Source organism: Lepus europaeus, chromosome 3 (assembly GCF_033115175.1).
Source record: "Lepus europaeus isolate LE1 chromosome 3, mLepTim1.pri, whole genome shotgun sequence".
NCBI lineage: Eukaryota > Metazoa > Chordata > Mammalia > Lagomorpha > Leporidae > Lepus > Lepus europaeus.
The window spans coordinates 70,408,298-70,433,251 of NC_084829.1; the positions used below are offsets into that span (position 1 = coordinate 70,408,298).

Below are 24,954 nucleotides of genomic sequence, written 5' to 3' on the forward strand. Positions count from 1 at the left end.
TGTGATTGGAAGGGGAGAGGGAGCGGGAAAGGGGAGGGTTGTGGGTGGGAGGGAAGTTTTGGGAAGGGGAAGCCATTGTAACCCATAAGCTGTACTTTGGAAATTTATATTCATTAAATAAAAGTTTAATTTAAAAAAATGGTAGATGGAAACCACAAAAAAAAGAATTAATTAAATTAAACAATTTCTTAAAATGGCAAAAAAAAATGGAAATAAGGGGATGAATTTGCAATATCTTTAGAAGTAGAACCAATGGAACTTACTGAAAAGGTGAAGAAAGGAGGAATTAGTATGATTCTGCTGTTGAACTTCCTAACATGTTATTCTCCATTGTCATACAATCTCTACTCATCTCATTTCTCCCTATTGCAATTCACCTTGTATCTTCCATTTAAAAAATGAGCAGAATATGGACTCAGAAAACAATTGGGAGGGGACTATCTTATATAAGGTATGAAAGGATGGTCTTTGTATGGAGCTGACAGTTGAACAAGTACCTAAATGGAGGGCTAGGAGTAAGGGAAATCCAGAAAGAGAGCAGCAAACACAAAGACTCTGAAGCAAGAGAGAACTTGCTGTGTTGAGCATCAAAGCAGGTGTGGTGGAAGCAGAATGAGATGGAAAACAGCAGAAGATCATGTCTGAAAAAGGCCCAATCATGCAGAGCCCCAGAGGTCCATAGGAGGAGCTGGGACTTTGTTCTAAGGGATGTGGGAAGCCCTGGAGCAGTTTGCCCAAGGGAGAGACATGACAGGGTTGTCATTTTCAGACACTCCCTGCCTTGCTTTAGGTAAACTAATTAATTTCCTCTTCCACTAAACCTTTCAATTCTTTTTTCTTATAAATTGACAAATTATAGTGTGTTTATTTTATAGAGTACAAGTTATGATTTATGAATACATTGTGGAATAATTAAATCAAGCAAATTAATATATTCAACCCCTCAAATACTTATGACTTTTTTTGGTAAGAACATTTAAAGTTTATCTCTCTTGGTAATTTTAAATGTACAATACAATATTGTTGACCATACTTGACATACTCTACAATATATATCCAAAAGTACACCTCCATCTTCTGATTTAACAAACTTTGAACACTTTGAGCATCTTCCCCCCACCTCCATTCCACAGCTTCTAGCCTCTAGTAACCACAGAAATTCCACTCTCGCTTCTGAGTTTGTTTTAATTCCACTTGTAAGTGAAAATATGTATTATTTGTCATTCTATGCCAGGCTTATTTAAGATCATCTCAATTGGGTGTAGAAAAGGTATTTAACAAAATTCAAATCCTTTCATAATAAAAACTCTCAACAATTTAGGCATAGAAGAAATGTACCTCAACACAATAAAGGCTATATATGATAATCCTACAGCTAACATTATGCTCAACAGTAAAACCTTAATACCCTTTCCTCTGAGATCCAGAACAAAAAAAAAAAAAAGGTGCCTACACTTGCCACTTGCATTCAACATAGTACTGAAAGTCCTTGCCAGAGCATTGAAACAAGAGAAATAAAGAAAAAGCATCCAAATAAGAAAGGAAGAAGTAAAATTGTTGCTGTTATAAAACATTAAAAAGCCCCCCAAAAAAACCCTTAAAACTAATCGATATAGCAAAGCTGCAGGATACAAAATCAAACACACAAAAATCCGTAGTGTTTCCGTACACTCATAGCAAGCTTTAAAAGAAATCAAGAGAAAATTTTGTTGTGATAGCTACCAAAGATAAAATACTTAGGAATAAATTTAACCAAGGAAGTGAAGGACCTATACAATGAATGCTGTCAAATGTTAATGAAAGAAATTGAAGAAGCCATTAATCCTATTCCAATCCACCATGCTTCAGCTGAGCTGTACAACTCTGACTTTCCATAACCTTCCCTTATTTGTTCTCGCTTCTATGCACTCTCCACCTGTTTCCCTGCCTCCAAGCCCCCTCTTTATCATTTCTGCCTCAAAATGTCACTTCAAAGCCTAGTATGATGATGACTGCCTGGGTAAGCCTACTTGACCCCTCAAACTGGTAGTAATCAGTCTGTTCCTTGAGTTCTCATTTAGGTTACTAGTGTCTTTGTCATAATCCCTGCCTGACCCTAATTAATGTTTCAATTGTTTGTATGTGACATGTCTCCCTTACAGTGCCATCAGTGTCTTAGAACAAGAACTATATACTCCTCATTTTTTGTTCATCATAACATGTACCTTGCACACACCAGACCTCAGGAAATGCCTCCCAAGATAATAAGTGGGCAGGCTTAATGAACATAAACTGTTGTTTTGTATACAGATCCAGTCCTAAATCCACAGCACTGTCATTTCTGTATCACTAATGGTTATCCACTTTCTTAAATAACGCTTCTCTGAATCCACTTAAAAAAGATGGAGAACTGTGTTATAAGGAAGGAACAAGTATGTAGGTTATTCCCTTCCTTAAACAAAGAGAAGTTCTGTTATGCGTCATGGAAAATTAAAGCACAGTAATAAAATGCGCCAGCGAGCCTTGTTGAATAATGATTTAATGGAAATGTTGCTTTGCCTTCTGTTCACAGGTCCTAACTTTCCTCCCAAATTCTTAAGCTACATGTTCTATTTATTTTGTTTTTAGATTACATTGACAACTATTGGCTATGGAGACAAAACTCCCCTAACTTGGCTGGGAAGATTGCTTTCTGCAGGCTTCGCACTCCTTGGCATTTCTTTCTTTGCACTTCCTGCTGTGAGTATCTTTACAACAATAAAGCACCTTAAATTAGGTCTCTCTGGAGTCAGCTCTTAGAAATTGGTATGCTTAGGAAAATATCTGTATTACTTAAAATTATGCTTTTTCTAATATCGGCAGTTCTAAATATGTTTAGGTGGGCAGTTTACACATTCTGATCTTCCTTTGAAGACAGTTTGAGACTTTAATATTAGCCAGATGTTTGTGGCCAAATTATAATTCTGATGGCATCAACAGCCAGTCAGTGTGCTACAAATAGATTTAAAATATTTGTAAAGATTTAAAGATATTTCCTTTTAAACTAATGGCTCCAATTTGGTTCATAACATGTGCTACTGAAGAAATGGATGTGCACAAGTGGGGTATTTTCCTCTTCAGATGAGTGAAAAATGTGTGACCTTAAAGGGTTGTAAGTGTGTCAGGTGATTTATTCCTTATGTCATCATCATTGATTTTTCTTAATGAGCAACTTCTTCATCTTATCAGAATGAAAATCACATTTGTCTTCCCCCAAGCTTGTGATTATTTTCTACTTAATGGATGAAACTTGCCTCTCTGATCATTTTACCCTCTTGTTTCTTTAAAGGTAGTTGGTCCAAGAATTACTGCTTATCCACCAACCCCAAGCTCTAGGTTTTGTTCATTCCACCCATGCTCATGGGGGTGAGGGAGCCAACAAAAAGGAATGTCAAGGTAGTGACAGCAGGCAAGCTAAAGAAAGTAGCCGCAGTCTTGCTCCAGACACAAGCCGATGCTGTGGTACAACCTCTGCCAGGCGGAGGCCATAGAGCACCCTTCCAAAGGAAGCCTTGGAGGAGGCAGGTCAGGTGGGGATTTTCAGCACTATAGCCCTTAGCTCCCAGGACCCCTCCTCTGCCTAAGAATGAATACAGAGGATACTCTTTCCATGGTCAGTGCCCAACTCCAGACAGATCAGCTGGTTCTGCTCTAGAGCACTCAAATCATGAAAAGAGAGTTTAAAAAGCATGTCTAGGTTTGGGCATTAGCCCACAGGCGGATTCTGGTATGGTTGTTCACTGTGTTTCTGTATTTGTCACTAGGGCCACTGTAACAAGGTACCACAGACTGTGTGGCTTAAACAACAGAAATGTGTTGCTTCAGTTCTAGAGGCAGGAAACCCAAAATCAAGGTATTGGCAGGATTTGTTCATTCTGAGGGCCAGGAGAGAAGGATCTGCCCAGGCCACTTCCTCCTGTATCTTCAGATCATCTAATTTCCTCCTCTTGTAAGAACAGCAGCCATTCTGGATTAGCAGGAGTCGGGAATGTCTGTCCTGTAGGCCATCTAAAGCCTGTGGAATCATTTGGTCTGGCCCGGCCAAGGCAACTGCGGGTGGGACTCAAAATTCAACAATCTATAGCAGACTAAAGTTTAAATGGATAATTTTGTATAGCCTGCAAATGATGTTATAAATATCCAAAAAGTCCTTGGCAGATAAAAGGTTCCTCAACTCTGGACTAAGGCCTGCCTCTGTGACCTCATTTCAAACTGATTACACCTATAAGGCCCCCACATTTAACTAAGGTTACATCCCGATGTATTGGGGATTAGAACTCCACATATGAAGCTTGGGGGTACACCATTCTGCTCAGTGATCTTGAGTATATTCCTTCTTTAGTAAATGGAGGAAAAATGATTAATCCCAGAAAATTTTGTGAAGGCCAATGTGAGGATATAAGTCAAGTGCTTAATTAGAAGAAATACCTCAATAAATGTGACTTGCTATTTCTTATATGAATGTAGAAATACATGTTTCCTGGTATAAAAATGACAGAATCAAGAAGATGAGAAACACTTAAACATTTCATTTTCCAAAGTCCATCTGGCAATCTCAACAACCCAGGACAGAACAGAGACTCAGTCAATAATCAAATTCCCTGCAGGAAAATACCTTTAGAAAGAGTAAAATACCAGGCCAGCACTGAGAGGGATTAAGTTAAGCCTTCGCCTGCAGTGCCAGGATCCCATATGGGCACCGGTTCGTGTCCCAGCTATTCCTCTTCCAATCCAGCTTTCTGCTTATGGCCTGGGAAACCAGTGGAAGATGCCCCCAAGTGCTTGGGCCCCTGAACCTGCAGGAGATCCAGAAGAAGCTCCTGGCTCCTGGCTTCAGATCAGCCCACCTCTGGCCATTATGGCCATTTGGAGAATGAACCAGCGAATGGAAGACCTTTCTCTGTCTTTCCATCTCTCTGTCCAAAACTCTACCTCTCAAGTAAATTTTTTAAAAAGCTTAAAAAGAGAAAGAGTAAAATACTATCTTGGGATAAAAACTGCTGGGTGTTTAATCCTGAAATGATGTCACACAGTACCTGCTACATTTGTGATTATATTTATCCTTTTTTTTTCTTTTTTTTTAACTTTTATTTAATAAATATAAATTCCCAAAGTACAGCTTTGGATTACAATGGCTTCCCCCCCATAACTTCCCTCCCACCCGCAACCCTCACATCTCCCACTCCCTCTCCCATTCCATTCTTCATCAAGATTCATTTTCAATTATCTTTATATTCAGAAGATTAATTTAGTATATATTAAGTAAAGATTTCAACAGTTGCACCCACACAGAAATATAAAGTGTAAAATACTGTTTAAGTACTAGTTATAGCATTAATTCACATTAAACAACACATTAAGGACAGAGATCCTACATGGGGAGTCAGTGCACAGTGACTCCTGTTGTTGACTTAACAAACTGACACTCTTGTTTATGGCATCAGTAATCACCCTAGGCTCTTGTCATGAGTTGCCGAGGCTATGGAAGCCTTTTGAGTTTACCGACTCTGATCATATTTAGACAAGGTCATAGTCAAAGTGAAAGTTCTCTCCTCCCTTCAGAGAAAGGTACCTCCTCCTTTGATGACCTGTTCTTTCCACTGGGATCTCACTCGCAGAGATCTTTCATTTAGGTCCTCATTTGTTTTGCCATGCCTAAAATACTCTCATGGACTCTTCAGCCAGATCCGAATGCCTTAATGGCTGATTCTGAGGCCAGAGTGCTGTTTAGGACACTTGCCATTCTATGAGTCTGCTGTGTATCCCACTTCCCATGTTGGCACATATATCACAACCCCTATGATTTAGTGAATAACTATGAACAAGAAAATAGGCAACCCTGGATTATTAAAATAGACAATGATGTATGTGCTGCCCCAGAGGAGGGCCTCATGAGACCTAATTAATTAGTCTCATTAGCAGAGAAAATTTTGATTGGCGGACTCTGCAGTTTCACAATTCTTTGAAGATTATAAGCAACAGGCTGATAGAACAAACCAACAGGAAGAGATGGTGAAAGCCTGACAGCAAGGGAAGGAAAACAAAATATGTAAGAAACAAGCAGACATAAGTGTTTAAAAGGTATAAAGACCTGGGGCCAATTAGCATTATGGTTCAGCCTACTTCTGGAAGCTGGCTATATCTAGTACAGCAAAGTACCCAGTACACATAATGAAACCCTAAACCATAACAGGGAGATTAAACTCTGTTGCTACATTAAGCTGAAATTCAAAACTTAAGTAGTAATTCTTGGAAATGTTTTCAATAAAATAATTAAAATTTTCTATGAGAATTAAGTAAATATATGTTGAGAATATTTTTTAAATTGCTTGAAAAGACTAGAACATTTCCTAACAATTCCAGGAAAAGCAACCTCTACTACAGCACTGTTTAATGCATCCATACACATAGTGCTAAGTCCTATATTAAGTGTTAAAGGGATCATATAAATAAGATCAAGTGTCTGGTAATAATAATAGATAGAATTAAAAAGGAGAGAATGTTCCAACATGGGAAGCAGTCCACACAGCAGACTCATAGAATGACAATCACTTTAAATAGCACTCTGACCTCAGAATCAGCCCTAAAGGCATGCTGGTCTGGCTGTAGCCCATGAGAGCATTTCAGGCATGGAAAGCCAAGACACTGTGGCAAAAAAAATGTTCTATATGAAGGATCTCTGTAAGTGAGACCCCAGTGGAAAGAAGTGGCCATCAAAGAAGGATGTACTTTTCTCTGAAGGGAGGCGAGAACTTCCACTTTGCTTATGGCTTTGTTTAAATACTGAAGGAGTTTGTGGATTCATAAGGCTTCCATACAGGCCACACAGCAGACTTATAGAATGACAAGCACCCTAAACAGTACTCTGGCCTCAGAATCAGCCCTTAAGGCATTCGGACCTGGCTAAAAAGCCCATGAGAGTTTCTCAGGCATAGAAAGCCAAGACATTGTGGCAAAAAATGGCCTACATGAAAGATCTATGTGAGTGAGACCCCAGTAGAAAGAAGGGGCCATCAAAGAAGGAGGTACTTTTCTCTGAAGGGAGGAGAGAAATTCCACTTTGATTATGGCACTCTCTAAATCCTGGCAGTTTGTGGACTCAAAAGGCTTCCATAGCCTTGTCAGCCTCTGGTGATCACTGACATCATAAATAAGAGTGTCAGTTGTTAACAACAGGAGTCACTGTGCACTTGCTCCCATGTAGGACCTCTGTCCTTAATGAGTTGTACTATGAGAATTCATGGTAAAATTTGTCTTCAGACAGTACTTTATACTTTGTGTGTCTGTGTGAGTGCAAACTGTTGTAATCTTTACTGAGTATAGAGTTGGTCTTCTGTATATAAAGATAATTGAAAATGAATCTCAATGAAGAATGGATGGGAGAGGGAGTAGGAGGAGGGACAGGAGTGGGGGTGGAAGGACAGGTATGGGGGAAGAACCACTATATTCCAAAAGCTATACCTATGAAATTTATATTTATTAAATAAAAGTTTTCTTAAAAAAAAAAAAAGGGGCTTCCATAGCCTTGGCAGCTCATGTCAAAAGCCTTGGGTTATCTCTGACGTCATACATGAGAGTGTTAATTCTTAAATTAACAACAGGAGTCACTGTGCACTTACTTCCCATGCAGGACCTCTGTCCTCAATAGTTGTATTATGAGAATTAACTGTAAAACTTGTTCTCAAACAGTTTGTGTGTTTGTGTGCAAATTGTTGAAATGTTTACTTAGTATAGAGTTGGTCTTCTGTGTATAAAGTTGATTGAAAATGAATTTTAATGGAGAATGGGAATAGAAGAGGATCACTCCCATTCCCATTGGAAGTGGAAGTGGGGGTGGGAGTGGGAGGGCGAGTTTGGTGGGAAGAATCACTATATACCTAAAGTTGTATTATGAAATTTATACTCCTTAAATAAAAAGTTTCCTTGAGGAAAAAAAAAAAAGACTAAAATTATACCTGAAAGAGAAAGGTGGCTAGAAATATCATTCTTTCCTATGGATCTGCAAGTTAACACCATTGTCTGATTGAAACTCAAGGGGGGCCAACGCCACAGCTCACTAGGCTAATCCTCCGCCTGGTGGCGCCAGCACACTGGGTTCAATCCCAGTCGGGGCACCGGATTCTGTCCCGGTTGCCCCTCTTCCAGGCCAGCTCTCTGCTGTGGCCCGGGAGTGCAGTGGTGGATGGCCCAAGTCCTTGGGGCCTGCACCCACATGGGAGACCAGGATAAGCACCTGGCTCCTGGCTTCGGATCAGCGCGGTGTGCCGGCCGCAGCAGCCATTGGAGGGTGAACCAACGGCAAAGGAAGACCTTTCTCTCTGTCTCTCTCTCTCACTGTCCACTCTGCCTGTTAAAAAAAAAAAAAGAAGAAGAAGAAACTCAAGGGACCATACTGGCATTTTGCTGGAAAAGTTGGATCTCTTCTGTTTGAGTTTTCTCTCACTTAGAAAACCCGAGAACCAAGGAAAGAAACAGCATTTCCCCATCTTATTCTCAAAGCAGAGGGACTCCCCCACGCATCACAGAGTCATACCTTCCTGTGCTCCAGAGGGGAGTCACTCCCCCGATGGCAGAGAAAAGCAGCCCCAGCTCCTCAGTGTCACTCTGATGAACAGATCATTCTCCTCTTTAAGAGTTCTTCCTTCCTTTTTGTTAGCTCCTCCTGCTAGGAGTATCTATTTCCTGGTGAGCAATTTGGGTTTCACAGAGACTGAATTTCTTAAGATGTCTAGCTAGTAAGTTCAACGCAAGGACTAATGCTGTTTAACTCAAGATCATAACCAATCACTAAATAAATGTGAGTCACGATAATCGTTAACAATGCTAACAAATGTAATTATTATATATAATAAAATATTAACAACTGTTTACCATGTGAGGGGTACAATTTAGGTTCATTTAACCTGGGTGATATTGAGGGGAAACATTTTAAATGTTTACCAAAACTTTTTTTTTAACTTGCTGTTTATGTAGCACTTCTCAGCACAGTATTAAAACTTAAAACTCAAAAATTTAAATATCATTATCATAGAAAATTAATGAAAAAACTCAGCTGCTAAGAATTTGTGACTCTTGGTGTCAATATTTAAAGGGATGGCACATATGTTCAAAGACCAAGCCATGTTGTACATGTGTATGTATCATAATAGGCTTTAACAGACTTCTATTTAAGTGTACTAAGCTGTGTGCTAAGAGAGGGGTGGAGGAAAGTTGGAATGGAGCCATAATGAGACAGTGAGCAGGCCTTGTTTAATAACTGCTATAATGTACAGTCTGGCGCAAGAGATATGTAGCAAACATTTGCCATCTACTAATATATGTTTCTAAGCAATGCCAGCGTGATTTTCAGCACATTTTAGTTTGTTTGGCAGATGCTAAATCGGTGCTGTGTAGGGCCTGTCTTCATTTTCCAAAAAGGATTTCACCCTGAACCTCATCTCTGTGTAGTAAGTGTTCAAAAATGGGTAGATGTTGTTGTTAATTCAGTATCTACAGGATATGAACTATGCTACATATGAGTGGATTGTATGTATGAATATAATTTATGCACATGTAATATACAATGTAAATATATGCTGTAAATTTGAATGCTTTCTATTCTCTTACATGTTAATACTTCAAAGAAAAATGACATTAAAAGGAAAATCAATCTTTTTCCTAAATAAGAAAAAGTTAAGGCTTAAAAATAGAGGGTCATTTGTATAATCTCTATGTGGAAGAAAATGTTATTTAAATCTAGCAAACCAGCCCATGGAAAACAGTCTTTCTAAAGCTCAATTTGTGCAGTCACAACCTACATGAGATGGAGACTTTGGAGAGCATGAGACAGTCACTGAAAAAGAGATGAAAAACAGAACCTATGATGTAATTTCTGATTTCATACTTCAGTCATTTATCCTAATTAATAATGGAGCAGATCATTGTATATTAATAGCAAATAGTATAATTGTATAACTGTATATTGTAACATGGCTGCATTACTTATTGCCTGGTTATTGTCAAAGATGTACTCAGAATTGTGAAATCTCAAGATTAGAAGGAAGGTTAAAGGCTATCTAGGGGCCAAAAATATCTCAGCCAAGTTGTCATCCAGCGGAGACTTAACACCTCCTAGAGGTGAAAAACCCACTACCTTTCCAGGCAGCCAATGCCATCTTTGAGCCAGTTTAAAAGTATGAAGAAAAGAAAAGCAACCATTACTTACCCATGGCAAATACTGTCTAAATGCTTATAAGATGCCCATCTCTAACCTAAGGGTTAGACTCCTTGAAGTTTAATAAAAAGCTAATAATTTATAGCTAGCAAGTATAATCCATTTGCTTGGAAACAGTGAAACTACAAGTCCATTCTAATAAATGTGAGAGTTATATGCAAAGCACAGAAGCTGAATTTAGCAAACTCTGAAAGCCATGCCAAGACTGAGACAAGATAACTTGGTCTCACAAGTGTTAGACCAAAGCAAACTGAAAAGAGAGGGAAACATCAAAGAACCAGAATTGTGAAGGATCAAGATGATGAGCATAAAGACACCAAAACTGACTAGAATAATTATAATAAAATAATGTAAACATAGAGGGATACTAATCTTACTAACCCCAAAATTGGAATAGATGAGCCAAATCTAAGAAAGCAAAGAATACTGCTATGTGAGATTAAAACTGAGGAAGATCACGTTATGCTTTGCAGTGACCCATGATCTTGTCTCTCGTACAATCAGGAAAGATGAAAATCTTGCATATGTTCAAGACTGAGTGTTTGTTAGTCTCATCTGGGTAACGCTTCCTCTCTTCACTTTATTTTGGCTGGTATAGGATTATAGCATCAGGAAGGACTAGAGCGGGGACAGCTCTCTTAAGCTGTCACCTTCATTTCATGGATGAAGAGTATACAATTTCAGAGTTTCATCAAAATACAAAACATACTCCTATGTCCATGTCAGTGAGAATTTAACTCTCCCAGATTTAATACTCAGCTCTCTCCAAAACCTCAATTCATATCCTCTAAATTCTATCACTGGATAAGACCATTGCTATAACTTAGGCATGAAGCAGTGTCATGGAGAAGGCCACATGCAATTTTTAATTTATAATTTGGTGGCTCTGACTGTACCACAGAAGACAAGAAATGATGATGCCTAATTGAATTACTAAAGAGCAGAAGTTGCTGAATCTCTTAGCAGCTTGCCCAACAACTTGCCTTTGGCTGATGGTATTATAATAGAGATAAATAGTGTTTGTTTTAATAAGACCATGTTTATGGACAGGTTATATACTGTTTGTCTTCTCTCAGGCTTATTTTAAAAGTTTTTTTAAATATTTGTATTATTTAACAGTGCTTTTGAAATTTTTTAAGTACTATTTTTATATTTTGTTCCAGGGCATTCTTGGCTCAGGTTTTGCATTAAAAGTACAGGAACAGCATCGCCAGAAACACTTTGAGAAAAGAAGGAACCCAGCTGCCAACCTCATTCAGGTAAATGTCAATGTACTAGATAGATGGCAACATCTGTCTCCATAAGTGCTTACTGGGTCATTTTCCAAACTCTGTGCTTCATTGCTTGGTAGAGCTACTGTTTTCGTTTTTTTAAAAAAAAAATGAAGTCAGAACTTAAAGTAAAATCTTGATTTGATCAGATGCACCTCCTTTCCCAAACAGAAAGCTAATTTTTTTTTTTTTCAGGAAATGGTCCATGCATTGTTCATAGTAATTAACTCTACTAGCCAGGCCATGCAGAGGTTAGCAATTGTGTTGCTTCTGGGATGACCTGCTATGTCTTATGAATTACTTGGTGAAACATAATTGATCATTAAGTGATAGAGCAGAACACAACACTGTTTCCTGCATTACAATTACTTTCTCCAGGCAGACATATGCCACTGTTCTGAAGAACAGCATATTTATTTAGCATGTCAAGGTTTAGTACCTGTGGAAATGCTTTAATGCCACCTACGGCAATAACTTGGAATAGTTATTCTATTTTAGGAACTATTGGGATTATGGAATACATCTATGTTTGAGAATATGAAACAATAAGCATATTATTTGAAGTTAGTTCATAATATATAGTCATTGCTGAGCATTTTATTTTCTTTCCAATAACTCAGAATTTGCTTCAGGACAAAAGGGATGCTGCTCTTTTTTGCCATCCAAATCTTTTGGGTGTAGGACCATCCTGAAACATGTTAAGAATTACAAAATGTATTTTGTGATCCATAATGTGGAATTGGCATTTAATTATGGACAAGGTATTTCTGTGACCTAAAGCTTCTTCCTTTCTTGCCAGGCACTTGAAACTACAAAACTTTTAAACTTGAGTGGTTTGGGTGGTGATTCAAGATGCAAGAGGACTTGTCTTCATGCTATAGTAGCAAGCACACTATTTCAATTTAAATTACAGGTTGAGTAGTGAGTGAGTTGGTTAAAAACACAATCTTTAGTCTTTATGTGTGATTGTTCTCTGCGGTACCTGTAGCAGAAACTGAGCTAGGATAAGGGGGAGAGAATGTGGCTCAGTTATATCATGAAGGATATTTGTTTGCATCTAATGACTGTGTGAGGATATTATTTTTCTATCAAGAGATTCTGAACTAATAACAAGAAGTTGGACTACTGGGTATGATTTCCAGTGCAAACCACTGAGAGTCTATTTTTTAAATTTCGAAGTTTTAAGAAGCACCAAAAAGAAAGTAAATTTATATTTCTTTAAAAAAAATCCCTAAGTAGTGGGAATCTAAGAGCTGATGCCAAACATTAGTCAGCAGGTGGAAAGGAGAAAGAGTCATACACTTCATATACTTTAGTATACATGCAAAATATACTGATGCCCAGAATTGGTGGTCTTTCATCAATTAGTGCTTCTTAACTGGTTATGTGTATTTCTATACTTATAATAAATTTTTCTCTTTACTACTGTTTACTCTGGAACAATGTTTTCCAGCCTGTAAGTGTATAAGTTATTGCATGGGCTCCTTGCATCCTTCTAGGCACTAAGCCTTGTCTACATATGGTACCAATAATACATCTTAGAAAACCAGCTGTTCTGTTAGAAAGTGAGCCCTTCAAGAAGTTTCTCATGCATGTATCAATTGTAATGCTACAGAACTGTGATACCCAGTACAGCTACATATACCCATATAATTTAAATTCATTAAAACTAAAAATTTAGTTCCTCAGTGGCACTAGCCACTTCTCAAGTATTCAATAGCTGAAAGTGGGTATTGGCTACCATAACTGCACAAGATGAATTTGGGGAATAAGCAGCCACTTTCCTGATCAGACTTATCAGTATTGACTACTAAACTGTGCAAAAACAATTTGCAGTTAAACTTGAGAATAAATTGGCATTTGTACTGAAAATCATTGAAGCAAAGGTATTTATTTGTCCATAGCTGAAGCAAGGCAAGGCTTCTTCCTTCACAGGCAGTCCACAAAGGATGGAGCAGGGGCTGCTCAAGCAGTTTTGCTTGGAAGTCTAGAATTTTTTTTGTGGAATTTGGTTGTATACTATGTGAGCAAATGACCTTGTACAAGTGTATAATGAAATGAAATTATGAATTTTGCTTTTATTGAAAACTCCAACTTACATATTGTTCTTAACAAAAAAGAATGCAAAATGCAAGGCTTGAAATGTCCAAGAATACTTTTAAAATCTAATCATAGCTTTATTAATCAAGGTAGAAATAACTAATTTAAAAAACAATTGCTCATTTGTCTAAATGCAATTAATTAACATATTATATTTAGAAATAATATAATTAATGAATTTATCCATTGTTCTTCCTTGCTGTAAGAATTTGGACAGAATTTGAGCTATAAGCCTTGATTATATATTGTAGAAATTTATTTTTAAGGATGCATGGATTAAAAAGCAAGCCTCATTTGCTGATGAATTCATTTTCTTACCTAACCAATGTGACTTGGCTTGCTGAACACACAAAGACCAAAAGCAATCTCATTTGTTTTAAGCCAGAGCCACTGTCTTTCTACAAGAGACACTGAGATGGCCAAACTGCTTTGCCATTTGGTTGGTGAGAGGACTAAATTAACCCGAATTTCAGGATTTTAGGAGAAAGTTTAAAACCCCATCAGTTTTCAGCAAATTTAGCCGTGTCAATATTTTTGCTTGATTCCTTGAAATTAACTGTTCCTTTCAAGTAGAGCAGTCTGGGGAAAGAAACCAGCTCTCAGTAACGTTTTGAATTCCTGCCCAAATGTCACAACTATTATTAATAACTCCTGAGGCTCATGAAATGATTTATACTTTGCAGAGTACTTCGAATATTACAATACTTGATCCTCAGAACGAGGCTAAGAGGAGCTAGGACTCAAATTCCTGATGTGTGAATCCCAATCTATTACTCTTTCTAAAAAGTGTCATTGTAGGTTGTGCTGTTTGGCACAGCAGTTAAGCTACCACTTGAGACACCTGCATCTTACATCAGAGCACCTGGGTTTGAGTCCTGGCTCTGCTCTCCATTCCAGCTTCCCACAAAGGCACCTCCGAGGAAAGAGCAAATGATGGCTCAAGTAATTGGGTCCCTGCCACACACAGCAGAGGCTCAGACTCAGTTCTGGCCCGGCCCGGCCCTGTGTGGGTGTTTGGGCAATGAACCAGTGGATGAGATTTCTGTCTCTCTCCCTCTCTTTCTCTGTCTCTTTCATTCCTCCTGTCCCCACCTGCTCCACATCTGTCTCTCAAGGCCTGGGGGTCACATTTAAAATTCTTCAGAAGTTCTCTCCTAGAGGTTTCTTTCTGGAGAGGTTGGGCCTGTACAAACTGGAACCAGGATGATTTACTGGAAACAGAAACAGGGACTTAAGTGAAAGTTTGTGAAATAAATGCTGATAGACAGGCTTAATTTCCTTAATTGAGGAGATTAGCAAAATGCTGCTTTGAAGAAGCTAACTGGACCAAAAGAAAAAAAAATTCTATTTTAAAACTTTGACTTCCTCCAGCAAAATAACTTGTTCTCTACACGGTTCCTCTGAAGGGTAGATGCCAGTTTGTAAGCACAAGCCACTTGTACAGAGACTATGTGTCTTTTTTACTGGCTCAGCTGTAAATAAGATGTCAGAGGAAAAAAACTCCTAGATGATAAAAATATGACAGCAGAAAAAAATTGAAAGAGTAATAAAATTGTGAAAATCTCCCAGGAAATAGATTGAAAAGACAGGGATGAGAAATAAGAGGAAACAAAGCTAAGAATATTGAAGGATCATCTCAGGAAATCAAAGACTCAGTTAAGAGGAATCCTTCTAAAAGAGAAGAGGGAAACTAGGGGGAGGATTTTTCTGATGAAATGTGGTATCCGGCTTCTCCAGAACTGGAGAACGGAGTGTGCATAGTAAGAGTACACCAAGTACATAGCACTGTGAACCAAAAATTTCACATCAAGATTAACTTATGAGAAATATCAGAGCTCTTGATAAAGATGTGATCCCAAATGCCTTCTGAACAAGACATACCCAAAGGATCAAGAATCAGGATGGGGGTGAGGCCAAGACGGCAGGTCAGTAAGAAGTTCCAGAGACTCACTTCCCTGCAGAGACACCAGTGTGATACCACACACACACACACCAAATCACGTTCCCAAGATCTGCAGAAGCCAGGCACAATACCACAGTGCCTTATCTTGTTATAATCATAAAAAATCACATTGAAGAAAGCAAGAAGGAAAGAATTGCCCATGTCACCCCTCCCCCAGCTCCAACATGGAGAGAGGGAGAGTGAACTTGGTCCTAGCACCAGGCCCACTGTGAAAAAGTTCAGTCATCCTGAGCCCACTGGCCCCTGCCTCCAGGCCCTCACTTGTAACTATTTAGAGCTTCCAGAGCCAGGCAACTTCCACAACTGTCCACAAAAAATGAAACTCCAGCCTTGCAGAGAGGTCAGGAGAGGGAACTTAGAACCCCGTGCCAAGCCCTGGCAGCAGATAAATCCCAAAGGCCGCTACCACTCAGCCAGTGCACATAGATTTGCCCCGCACCAGGTGGACACCTGTGCTTTGGTGGATGAGACAATTTGGTGTGTGTCACTGACAACTTGGGATGGGCAGGGAGGACACTTTAGGGGTCTCAGCACCTGGGGGACCCAAATGGAGTCCATCTGGGAAGCCAGGGACTACCTTTGTCATGCTCCTCAATCTGAAGCAGACACCAAGGGACCAAGGAAAGTGTCTCAGGAGTCAGTGCTGTGCTTTGTTAGATCCCAGTGATTTCCATTCCTAGACCAGTGCCTGTGTAGACAGCCTCTGGATTTACCCTGGTATGAGGCAGAGACCTGCACCCTGGAGAGACAGATTCATTTTGGCACATAGAACCACCAGCCTCCTGCAAGTCTGATGTGTACCCCCAATACTTCACAGAGCCTGCTGTGAGAGCCAGGTGTGACCCACCTAAGGCCTGCCAGAGTCACTGAGGAGCTGCCTGTTCAACACTCATACAACCTTGGGCAGTCAGCAAAGAATCCCTGAGCTGTTTTAGAACTCACTGTTAAAACCCAGCATTGAGCAGATTCTTTTTAAAATATATATATTTATTTATTTATTTATTTGACAGGTAGAGTTACAGACAGTGAGAGACAGATAGAGAGAAAGGTCTTCCTTCCATTGGTTCACTCCCCAATTGGCAACATCAGCCAGAGCTGTGCCGATCTGAAGCCAGGAGCCTGGAGCTTCTTCCAGGTCTCCCATGTGGGTGCAGGGGCCCAAGCACTTGGGTCATCTTCTACTGCTATCCCAGGCCACAGCAGAGAGCTGGACTGGAAGAGGAGCAACCAGGACTAGAACCAGTGCCCATATGGGATGCCAGCATCTTATGCTTTACACACTACACCACAATGCCAGCCCCCAAGGGAAAGTTTTATAGCAATGAAGTATGCATTTTAAAAACAGAAAGATTTCAAATAAACAACTTACCACTGCATCTCAAGGAACTAGAAAAACAAGAACAAATAAAATCCAAAATTGGTAGAAGGAAAGAAATAATAAAATTCAGTGCAAAAATAAATGACATAGGGACTTAAAAATACCCCAAAAAAAGAAGTGAAATGAAGACCTGGTTCTTTGAAAAACAAGCAAAATTTATAAACCTTTAGCTAGACTAATCAAGTGAAAAATAAAGAAGTTTCAAATACATAGAATTAGAAATGAAAATGACACCACAGAAATACAAAGGATTGTTAGAGATTACTGACTCATATGACAATTTATAACCTAAAAGAAATGAACAAATTCTTGGAAATATATTCCTTACCCATATTGAATCATGAGGAAATATAATACCCAAATAGACCAATAATGAATAGTAAGATTGAATCAATAATTTTCAAAAATTCCTATCAAACAAAAGTGAAGGACCAGGTGGCTTTACTGATGAATTATACCGAACTTTTAAGGCAAAATCAACACCAACCCTTCCTAAGTTATTTCAAACAAAATAGAAAAGGAGAGAATTTTTCAAAATTCATTCTATGAGGTCACCATTATTATCTTGATACCACCAAAATTCAACAAAGACACAACAAAAAAATTATACAAGCCAATATTTTTGAAGAATGTAGACACAAAAGTCCTCAAAACATACAAGTAAATTGAATCCAGTAGCCCATTAAAAAGATCTTTCACCATGGTCAAGATGGATTCATCCAGAGATACAAGGATGATTCAACAGATACAAGTCAATGTGGTTCACCACAATAATGGAATGAAGTACAAAAATCATAGGATGATCTCAATAGGTATATAAAAGCATTTGATAACATTCAACATCTCTTCATGATACAAAAATAATCTCTGACTCAGTTAGATATAGAAGGAACATACCTCAACATAATAAAGGTTATATACAAGCCAATAGTTGATATCATATTGAAAGGGGAAAAGCTGAAGGCTTTTCAGATCTGAAGCAAGACAAGGATGCCCTCTTTTACCACTTTTATTTACTGGAGGTTCTAACAAGAGCGATTAAGCAAGAGAGAAAAAAAATAAAGGGGATTCAAATTGGAAAGGAGGACTAGAGTACCAGTCAAACTGGTACTGGTGCAGATGACATATTATATATAGAAAACTCCAAAGATTCCACCCAAAAGCTGGTGGAAGTAAATAACAAATTCAGCAAAGTTACAGGATACAAAAATTATTTTTCTAAAAATAGTGTAACTGTTATGTAGCAATAATGAATCACCTGAAAAAGAAGTTAGTAAAACCATTCCTATTCCAATAACTGCAAAAAAAAAAAACCTGAAAATAAATTTAGCAAACAAAAAAAATTTTGAAAGATCTCTATAATAAAATTTTCAATCACTGATGAATGAAATGGAGAGATCTAAATGGCTGAATAAAGGATTTGCATCCAGGTGAACCAGAAAGTTTCAGAACAAGAGAAGAACCACATTTCCAAAAGATTAATTCAGGGAAGCCTGCACTAACAAAGTGAAGGGAATGGCAAATGGTATGAAGACTCCAAAAACCAAAAGAGAGTGAGAAAGCACACCTCTGCTGAAGCTGCTTCTGCTGCCATCTCTACCACTCTTACTCATTCTAGTATTGGAAGTATTAGCATGAACAATTAGGCAAGAGGAAATAAAGTGCATCAAAATTGGAAGAAGAATGTAAAAATATCAGTTTGTAGATGAAATGATTTTGTACATGGATAAACCTCCTCTGTCAAAAAGTTGTTATAGCAGATAAACCAATTTCAACACATGCAAAGTAGCATTTTATATCCAAATAATGATCTTGCTGAAAGAAAAATTAAAAAAACAAAACATTCACAATCATTACAAAAAAAAGTCAATTTAGGAATAAAGTTTTTAAATGTCAATTTAAGAATTTAAGAATAAATTTGGCCGGCGCTGTGGCTTAACAGGCTAATCCTCCGCCTTGTGGCGCCAGCACACCGGATTCTAGTCCCGATCGGGGCGCCGGATTCTGTCCCGGTTGCCCCTCTTCCAGGCCAGCTCTCTGCTATGGCTCGGGAAGGCAGTGGAGGATGGCCCAAGTCCTTGGGTCCTGCACCCGCATGGGAGACCAGGAGAAGCACCTGGCTCCTGGCTTTGGATCAGCAAGATGCGCTGTCCACAGCGGCCATTGGAGGGTGAACCAACGGCAAAAAAAGGAAGACCTTTCTCTCTGTCTGTCTCTCTCACTATCCACTATGCCTGTCAAAAAAAAAAAAGAATTTAAGAATAAATTTAACCAATTAAATGAAAGATCACTGCAATAAAAATTACTAAACATTGATGAAAGCAATCATCAAGAACACATGGATTCAAGGAATTAATATCATTAAAATGTCTACACTGCCTAAAGCAATCTGTAGATTCAGTGCAATCCCTATCAAAATATCAATGACATTGTTTACAAAAAGAGGAAAAGTATTCCTAAAACTAAATAGAACCCACATTTAAAAAAAAAAAAACAGAATAGCCAAAGGAATCCTGACGTGGGGAAAAATTCAAACTGAAGGCATCACAATACCTAGTTTCAAAGCATACTACAAAGCTATAGTGGTTAAAACAGTGTGGCACTGGCATGAAAACTGGGATACCAATCAGTGGAACAGGATAGAGAGCCCAGAAATTAGTCCACATAAATTCAGCCAACTTTTTTTTTTTTTTTTGGACAGGCAGAATGGACAGTGAGAGAGAGACAGAGAGAAAGGTCTTCCTTTGCCATTGGTTCACCCCCCAATGGCCACTACAGCCGGCACACCACGCTGATCCGAAGCCAGGAGCCAGGTGCTTCTCCTGGTCTCCCATGTGGGTGCAGGGCCCAAGCACTTGGGCTATCCTCCACTGCCTTCCCGGGCCATACAGAGAGCTGAACTGGAAGAGGAGCAACTGGGACAGAATCCGGTGCCCCAACCGGGACTAGAACCCAGGATGCCAGTGCCACAGGCGGAGGATTAGCCTATTGAGCCGCGGCGCAAGAGATCTAAACAAACATTCTCAAATAAAACCATAAAAATGGCCAACAGGCACATGAAAAAATGGTCAACATAACTAATCATTAGGGAAGTGTAAGCCAAAAGCATGATGAGATATTACCTCATAATTATTTTTGACAAAGCTACCAAGAACATATGTTGGAGAAACAGGAGTATTCTTTTGTTGTTATTTAAAGGGCTTTTTTCTCACAGTGTATTTTTAAACATTTATACAAGAAGTTGAACATCAGAGAGTGAATGTTCATCTACAAATTCACTTGCCAAATGACCACAACAGCCAAGGTTGGACCAGGCTGAACCCAGGAGCCAGAAACTCCATCTGGGCCTCCCAAGTAATTGGCAAGGGCCCAAGCACTTGGGCCATCATCCACTGCCTTTTCAGGTGCATTGGCAGGAAGCTGAATCAAAAGCTTAGTAGCCTGGAGGTCGATGCTGTGTCAAAGCAGGTAAAGCCACTACCTGTACTGCTGACATCCCATATGGGGGCCGGTTTGAATCCCAGATGCTCAACTTCCATTCCAGCTCTCTGCTATGGCCTGGAAAAGCAGTAGCAGATGGCCCAAGTGCTTGGGCCCTGGCACCTGCCTGGGAGTCCAAGAAGAAACTCCTGGCTCCTGGCTCCTGGCTTCGGATCAGCCCAGCTCCAACCATTGCAGCCATTTCGGGTGTAAATCAGCATATGGAAGACCTTTTTCTTCCTCTCTGCCTCTGCCTCTCTGTAACTCTGCCTTTCAAATAAATAAATACATCTTTAAAAAAGAAAAAAAAAAGCATAGTAGCCTGGACAGGAACCAGCACATGAATATGGGATGCCTACGTAGCAAACAGAAACTTAACCCACTGCACCATAATACCAGCCCCAAGAAGAATCTTTGCAATAAAGGGTGCTGACAAAACTGGGTATACATATGAAGAAGAATGGAATTAGTTCCCTACCTCTCACCATATACAAAAATCAATGCACATAGATCAAAGACATAAATGTAAGGCATGAAACTATGAAATTGCTACAAGAAATCATAGGGAAAACACTTAAAAACATTGGTGATGATTTCTTGGATAAGACCCTCGAAGTATAGGCAACAAAAGCAAAACTAGACAAATGGGATTATATCACACTCAGAAGCTTCTGCACAGCAGAACAGACAATACAGTGAAAAGACATCTGAAAAAAAAATGGGAGAAAATATTTGCAAGTTACTTATCTAACAAAGTATTGATGACCAGAATATATCAGCAGATCAAAAAGCCATACAACAAAAAACAACCAGTCCAGTTAAGAAATGGGCAAAGGACATGAATTCAGAGTTTTCAAAAGAAGAAATATAAATGACCAACAAATATATGAAAACTTCCCAATATCAGTAGCCATCGAGAAATGCAAATCAAAACCATAGTGTGATATCACCTCACCTCTGTCAAAATGCCTACTGTCCAAAAAACAGATAGCAACAAATGCTAGAGAGGATGTGGAGAAAAAGAACCTCTTTTTTTAAAACCTAGAAATCTTTTATTTAAGGTATATAAAGTTCATGCATTTCATATATATAAATTTAGGAAGATAGTGATTCTTCCCACCCTACCCTCCCTCCTGCCTGTACTCCCACCCTTCTTCCTCCTCCCTCTTCTATTCAAAAAGGGAACTATTATAAATAACTCTTGGTGAAAATGCAAATTAATGCAGCCACTATGAAAAACAGTATGGAGATTTCTTTCAAAACTAGAAATAGAGGGCTGGTGTTGTGGCATAGCAAATAAAGCCACCACCTGTGATGCCAACATCCGTTATTGTGTTTGTGTCCTGCCTGCTTCACTTCCAATCCAATTCCTTGCTAATGGCCTGTGAAAAGCAGAAGAAAATGTCCCAAGCATTTGGACCCCTGCCACCCATGTGGGAAATCCAGATAGAACTCATGGCTCCAGGCTTCAGCCTGGACCAGCACTGGCAGTTATGGCCATCTGGGGAGTGAACCAGCAAATGGAATATCTCCCATTTCTCTCTCTCTCTCTCTCTCTCTCTCTCTCTCTGTCTCTCTCTCTCTCTCTGTAACTGACTTTAAAAATAAATAAATCCTTTTTTAAGAATACAAAATAAATAAAAACTAGAAATAGAGCTACCATATGATGCAGCAGTTCCACTCCTTGGTATAAACCTAAAAGGCATAAACACATTATATAATACAGAGATCTGCTCCACCATTTTTATAGCAGTACTGTTCACAGTAGCCAAAATATAGAACCAACCAAGATGCCCATTGTAAGATGAACAGATAATGAAAATGTGGTGTGTGTGTGTGTGTGTGTATAATGTAATACCATTCGGCTATTAAAAAATGAAATCATGTTATTTGCAGCAAAATAGATTGAACTGGAAGACATCATGTTGAGCTAAATAAGCCGGACACAGAACAACAAATACCACATGTTCTCCCTTATATGTGGGAGCTAAAATTTTTTTTAAATCCATCTGAATGCAGAAAGTAGATTACTGAAGGCTAGGAGAGATGGGAGGAAAAGGAGTTGGGATTTAAAAATTAGGCAAGTCTCGGTGTGTCTCATTAATTGTGGCAAATATGTAAAATGAGATGTTAATAATAGTAAGGTATATAGGAACTATATGTATATAATATATATAGTTATATATACAATATATTATGTATATGTATAAAATAGTAGGAGGTATATGGGAACTCTTTGTATTACTACTTCATGATTTTTATTTTATAAATCTAAAACTATTCTGAAGTAAGTTTTAAAAAATAAATACTATCATAAATTTGGCAAAAAGAAAGAAGTGGAAGAGGACACAAAGAAATGCAAAGACATCCCATGTTCATGGATTGGGAGAACCAGTATCATTAAAATGTGCATCCTACTCAAAAAAATTTACAAATTCAATGCAATACCTATCAAAATCCAAATACATTGTTCACAAAACTACCAAAAATACTAGTAACACTTGTATAGAACCAGAAAAGACCCCAAATAGCCAAAGCAATCTTAAGCAAAATGAACACCGGTAGAGGCATTATACTACCTGACTTTAAAATGTTAAAGAGCTACAGCAATTAAAACAGCATGGTATTATCATAGAAACATACCATAGACCACTGTAGCAAAATAGAAACCCTAGATATAAACCCATACATCTGCAGCCAACAGATCATTGACAAAGGTGCTAAATACATTTATTAGATATATATATAGTCTTTTTAGTAAGTGGTTCTGGGGAAACTGGATATCCACATGCAGAAGAATGAAATTAGGCCCCTATCTCTCACCATTTGCAAAAGTCAACTCAAAATGGATTGAAGAACTAAATGTGACCCCTGAAACTTTGAAACTATTAGAAGAAAACATCAGAGAAACACTTAAAGAAATTGTAATAGGCAAAGATTTTCCAGATCAGACCCTAAAAGAACTAATATGAATGGGATTGAAGAGACAACCTACATTAGAAAAGAAAATATTTTCAGTCCATATATCTGACAAGGGATTAATGTCTAGAATATATAAAGAATGCAAACAACTCAATAGCAAAAAAAAAAAAAAACCTTTTAAATGAGCAAGAGATCTAAACAAATATTCTCAAATAAAACCATAAAAATGACCAACAGGCACATGAAAAAATGGTCAACATAACTAATCATTAGGGAAGTGTAAGCCAAAAGCATGATGAGCTATTACCTCACCCCATGAATATTGGTTATTATCAAAAAGACAAAAAAATAGCAAGTGTTCCCAATTATATGGAGAAAAGGGAACAGTTAGTTGCACATCGTCGGTGAGAATGTAAATTAGTACAGACATTGTGAAAAGCAGAATGGAGGTTCCTAAAAAGAAATCCTAAAAACAGAACTACCACATGAATCCAGCAATCCCACTTACTGCATATATATATCCAAAGGAAAGGAAATCCATCTGTTAAAGAGACATCTGCAGTCCTATGTTTATTGCATCAATATTCACAATAGCCAGGAAATGGAAACAAACTAAATATCCATCAAGTGAGGAATCCGAAGAAAATGTAGTACATATACATAGTGGAATATTACTCAGCCATGAAAAGAGAAGAAATTTCATCACTGGCAACAACATGGATGGAATTGGAGGTCATTGTTTTAAGTGATATAAGTGAAGCAAAGAAAGACAAATGCCCCATGGTCTCACTAATATGTGGAATTTAAAACAATAGGTGATCTCATAAAAGTTAAAAATATAATGCTGGTTGCCAGAGACTGGGATGGAGTGAGGAGAGAAGGTGGGGGAAAGGTTGATTGGCAGACGATATGTTACAGCTAGAGACAACTGAGAAGTTCTGGGATTCTAGGGCAAAGGAGGGTGAAAATAAATAATGTTAAGTTATTTATTTCTATACAAAAAGTAGACAATATGATATTCCCATGTTTTCAATTTAAGGAAATGTTAAATACATTAAATGATAAATATATTTAAAGGTGAATTGGACATTGAACAATATACATGTAATAAAATATCACATAGTACCACACAATTATGTATGACTTTATATGGCTGATAAATTTTATAAATAAAAAAAATTTTTTGACAGGCAGAGTGGACAGTGAGAGAGACAAAGAGAAAGGTCCTCCTTTTTCCGTTGGTTCACCCCCAAAGTGGCCACTACAGCTGGCACGCTGCGGCCAGCGCACTGCGCTGATCCGAAGCCTGGAGCCAGGTGCTTCCTCCTGGTCTCCCATGTGGGTGCAGGGCCCGGGGACCTGGGCCATCCTCCACTGTACTCCCAGGCCACAGCAGAGAGCTGGTCTGGAAGAGGGGCAACCGGGACAGAATCCAGCACCCTGACCGGGACTAGAACCCGGTGTGCTGGCACTGCAGGCAGAGGATTAGCCTAGTGAGCCACAGCACCAGCCAATAAAAAATTTTTAGTAATCAGATTGATATTGTATTTCTCATTAGTAACTTTCAAATTAGAAGACAGTGATACAAAACATTCAAAATTATGGAGGA

At 38.6% G+C, this 24,954-nt stretch overlaps 1 protein-coding gene across 1 annotated transcript in view; it reads left to right on the forward strand.

Annotated features, from left to right (window-relative positions):
- KCNQ5 (potassium voltage-gated channel subfamily Q member 5) overlaps positions 1 to 24,954 on the forward strand; it is a 617,705-nt gene that overhangs the window by 516,453 nt on the left and 76,298 nt on the right. The window contains exons 6-7 of the mRNA XM_062187575.1: positions 2,608 to 2,718; positions 11,395 to 11,490. Of these exons, the coding sequence (XP_062043559.1) occupies positions 2,608 to 2,718; positions 11,395 to 11,490 (207 nt within the window). The remainder of the gene's footprint in view (positions 1 to 2,607; positions 2,719 to 11,394; positions 11,491 to 24,954) is intronic.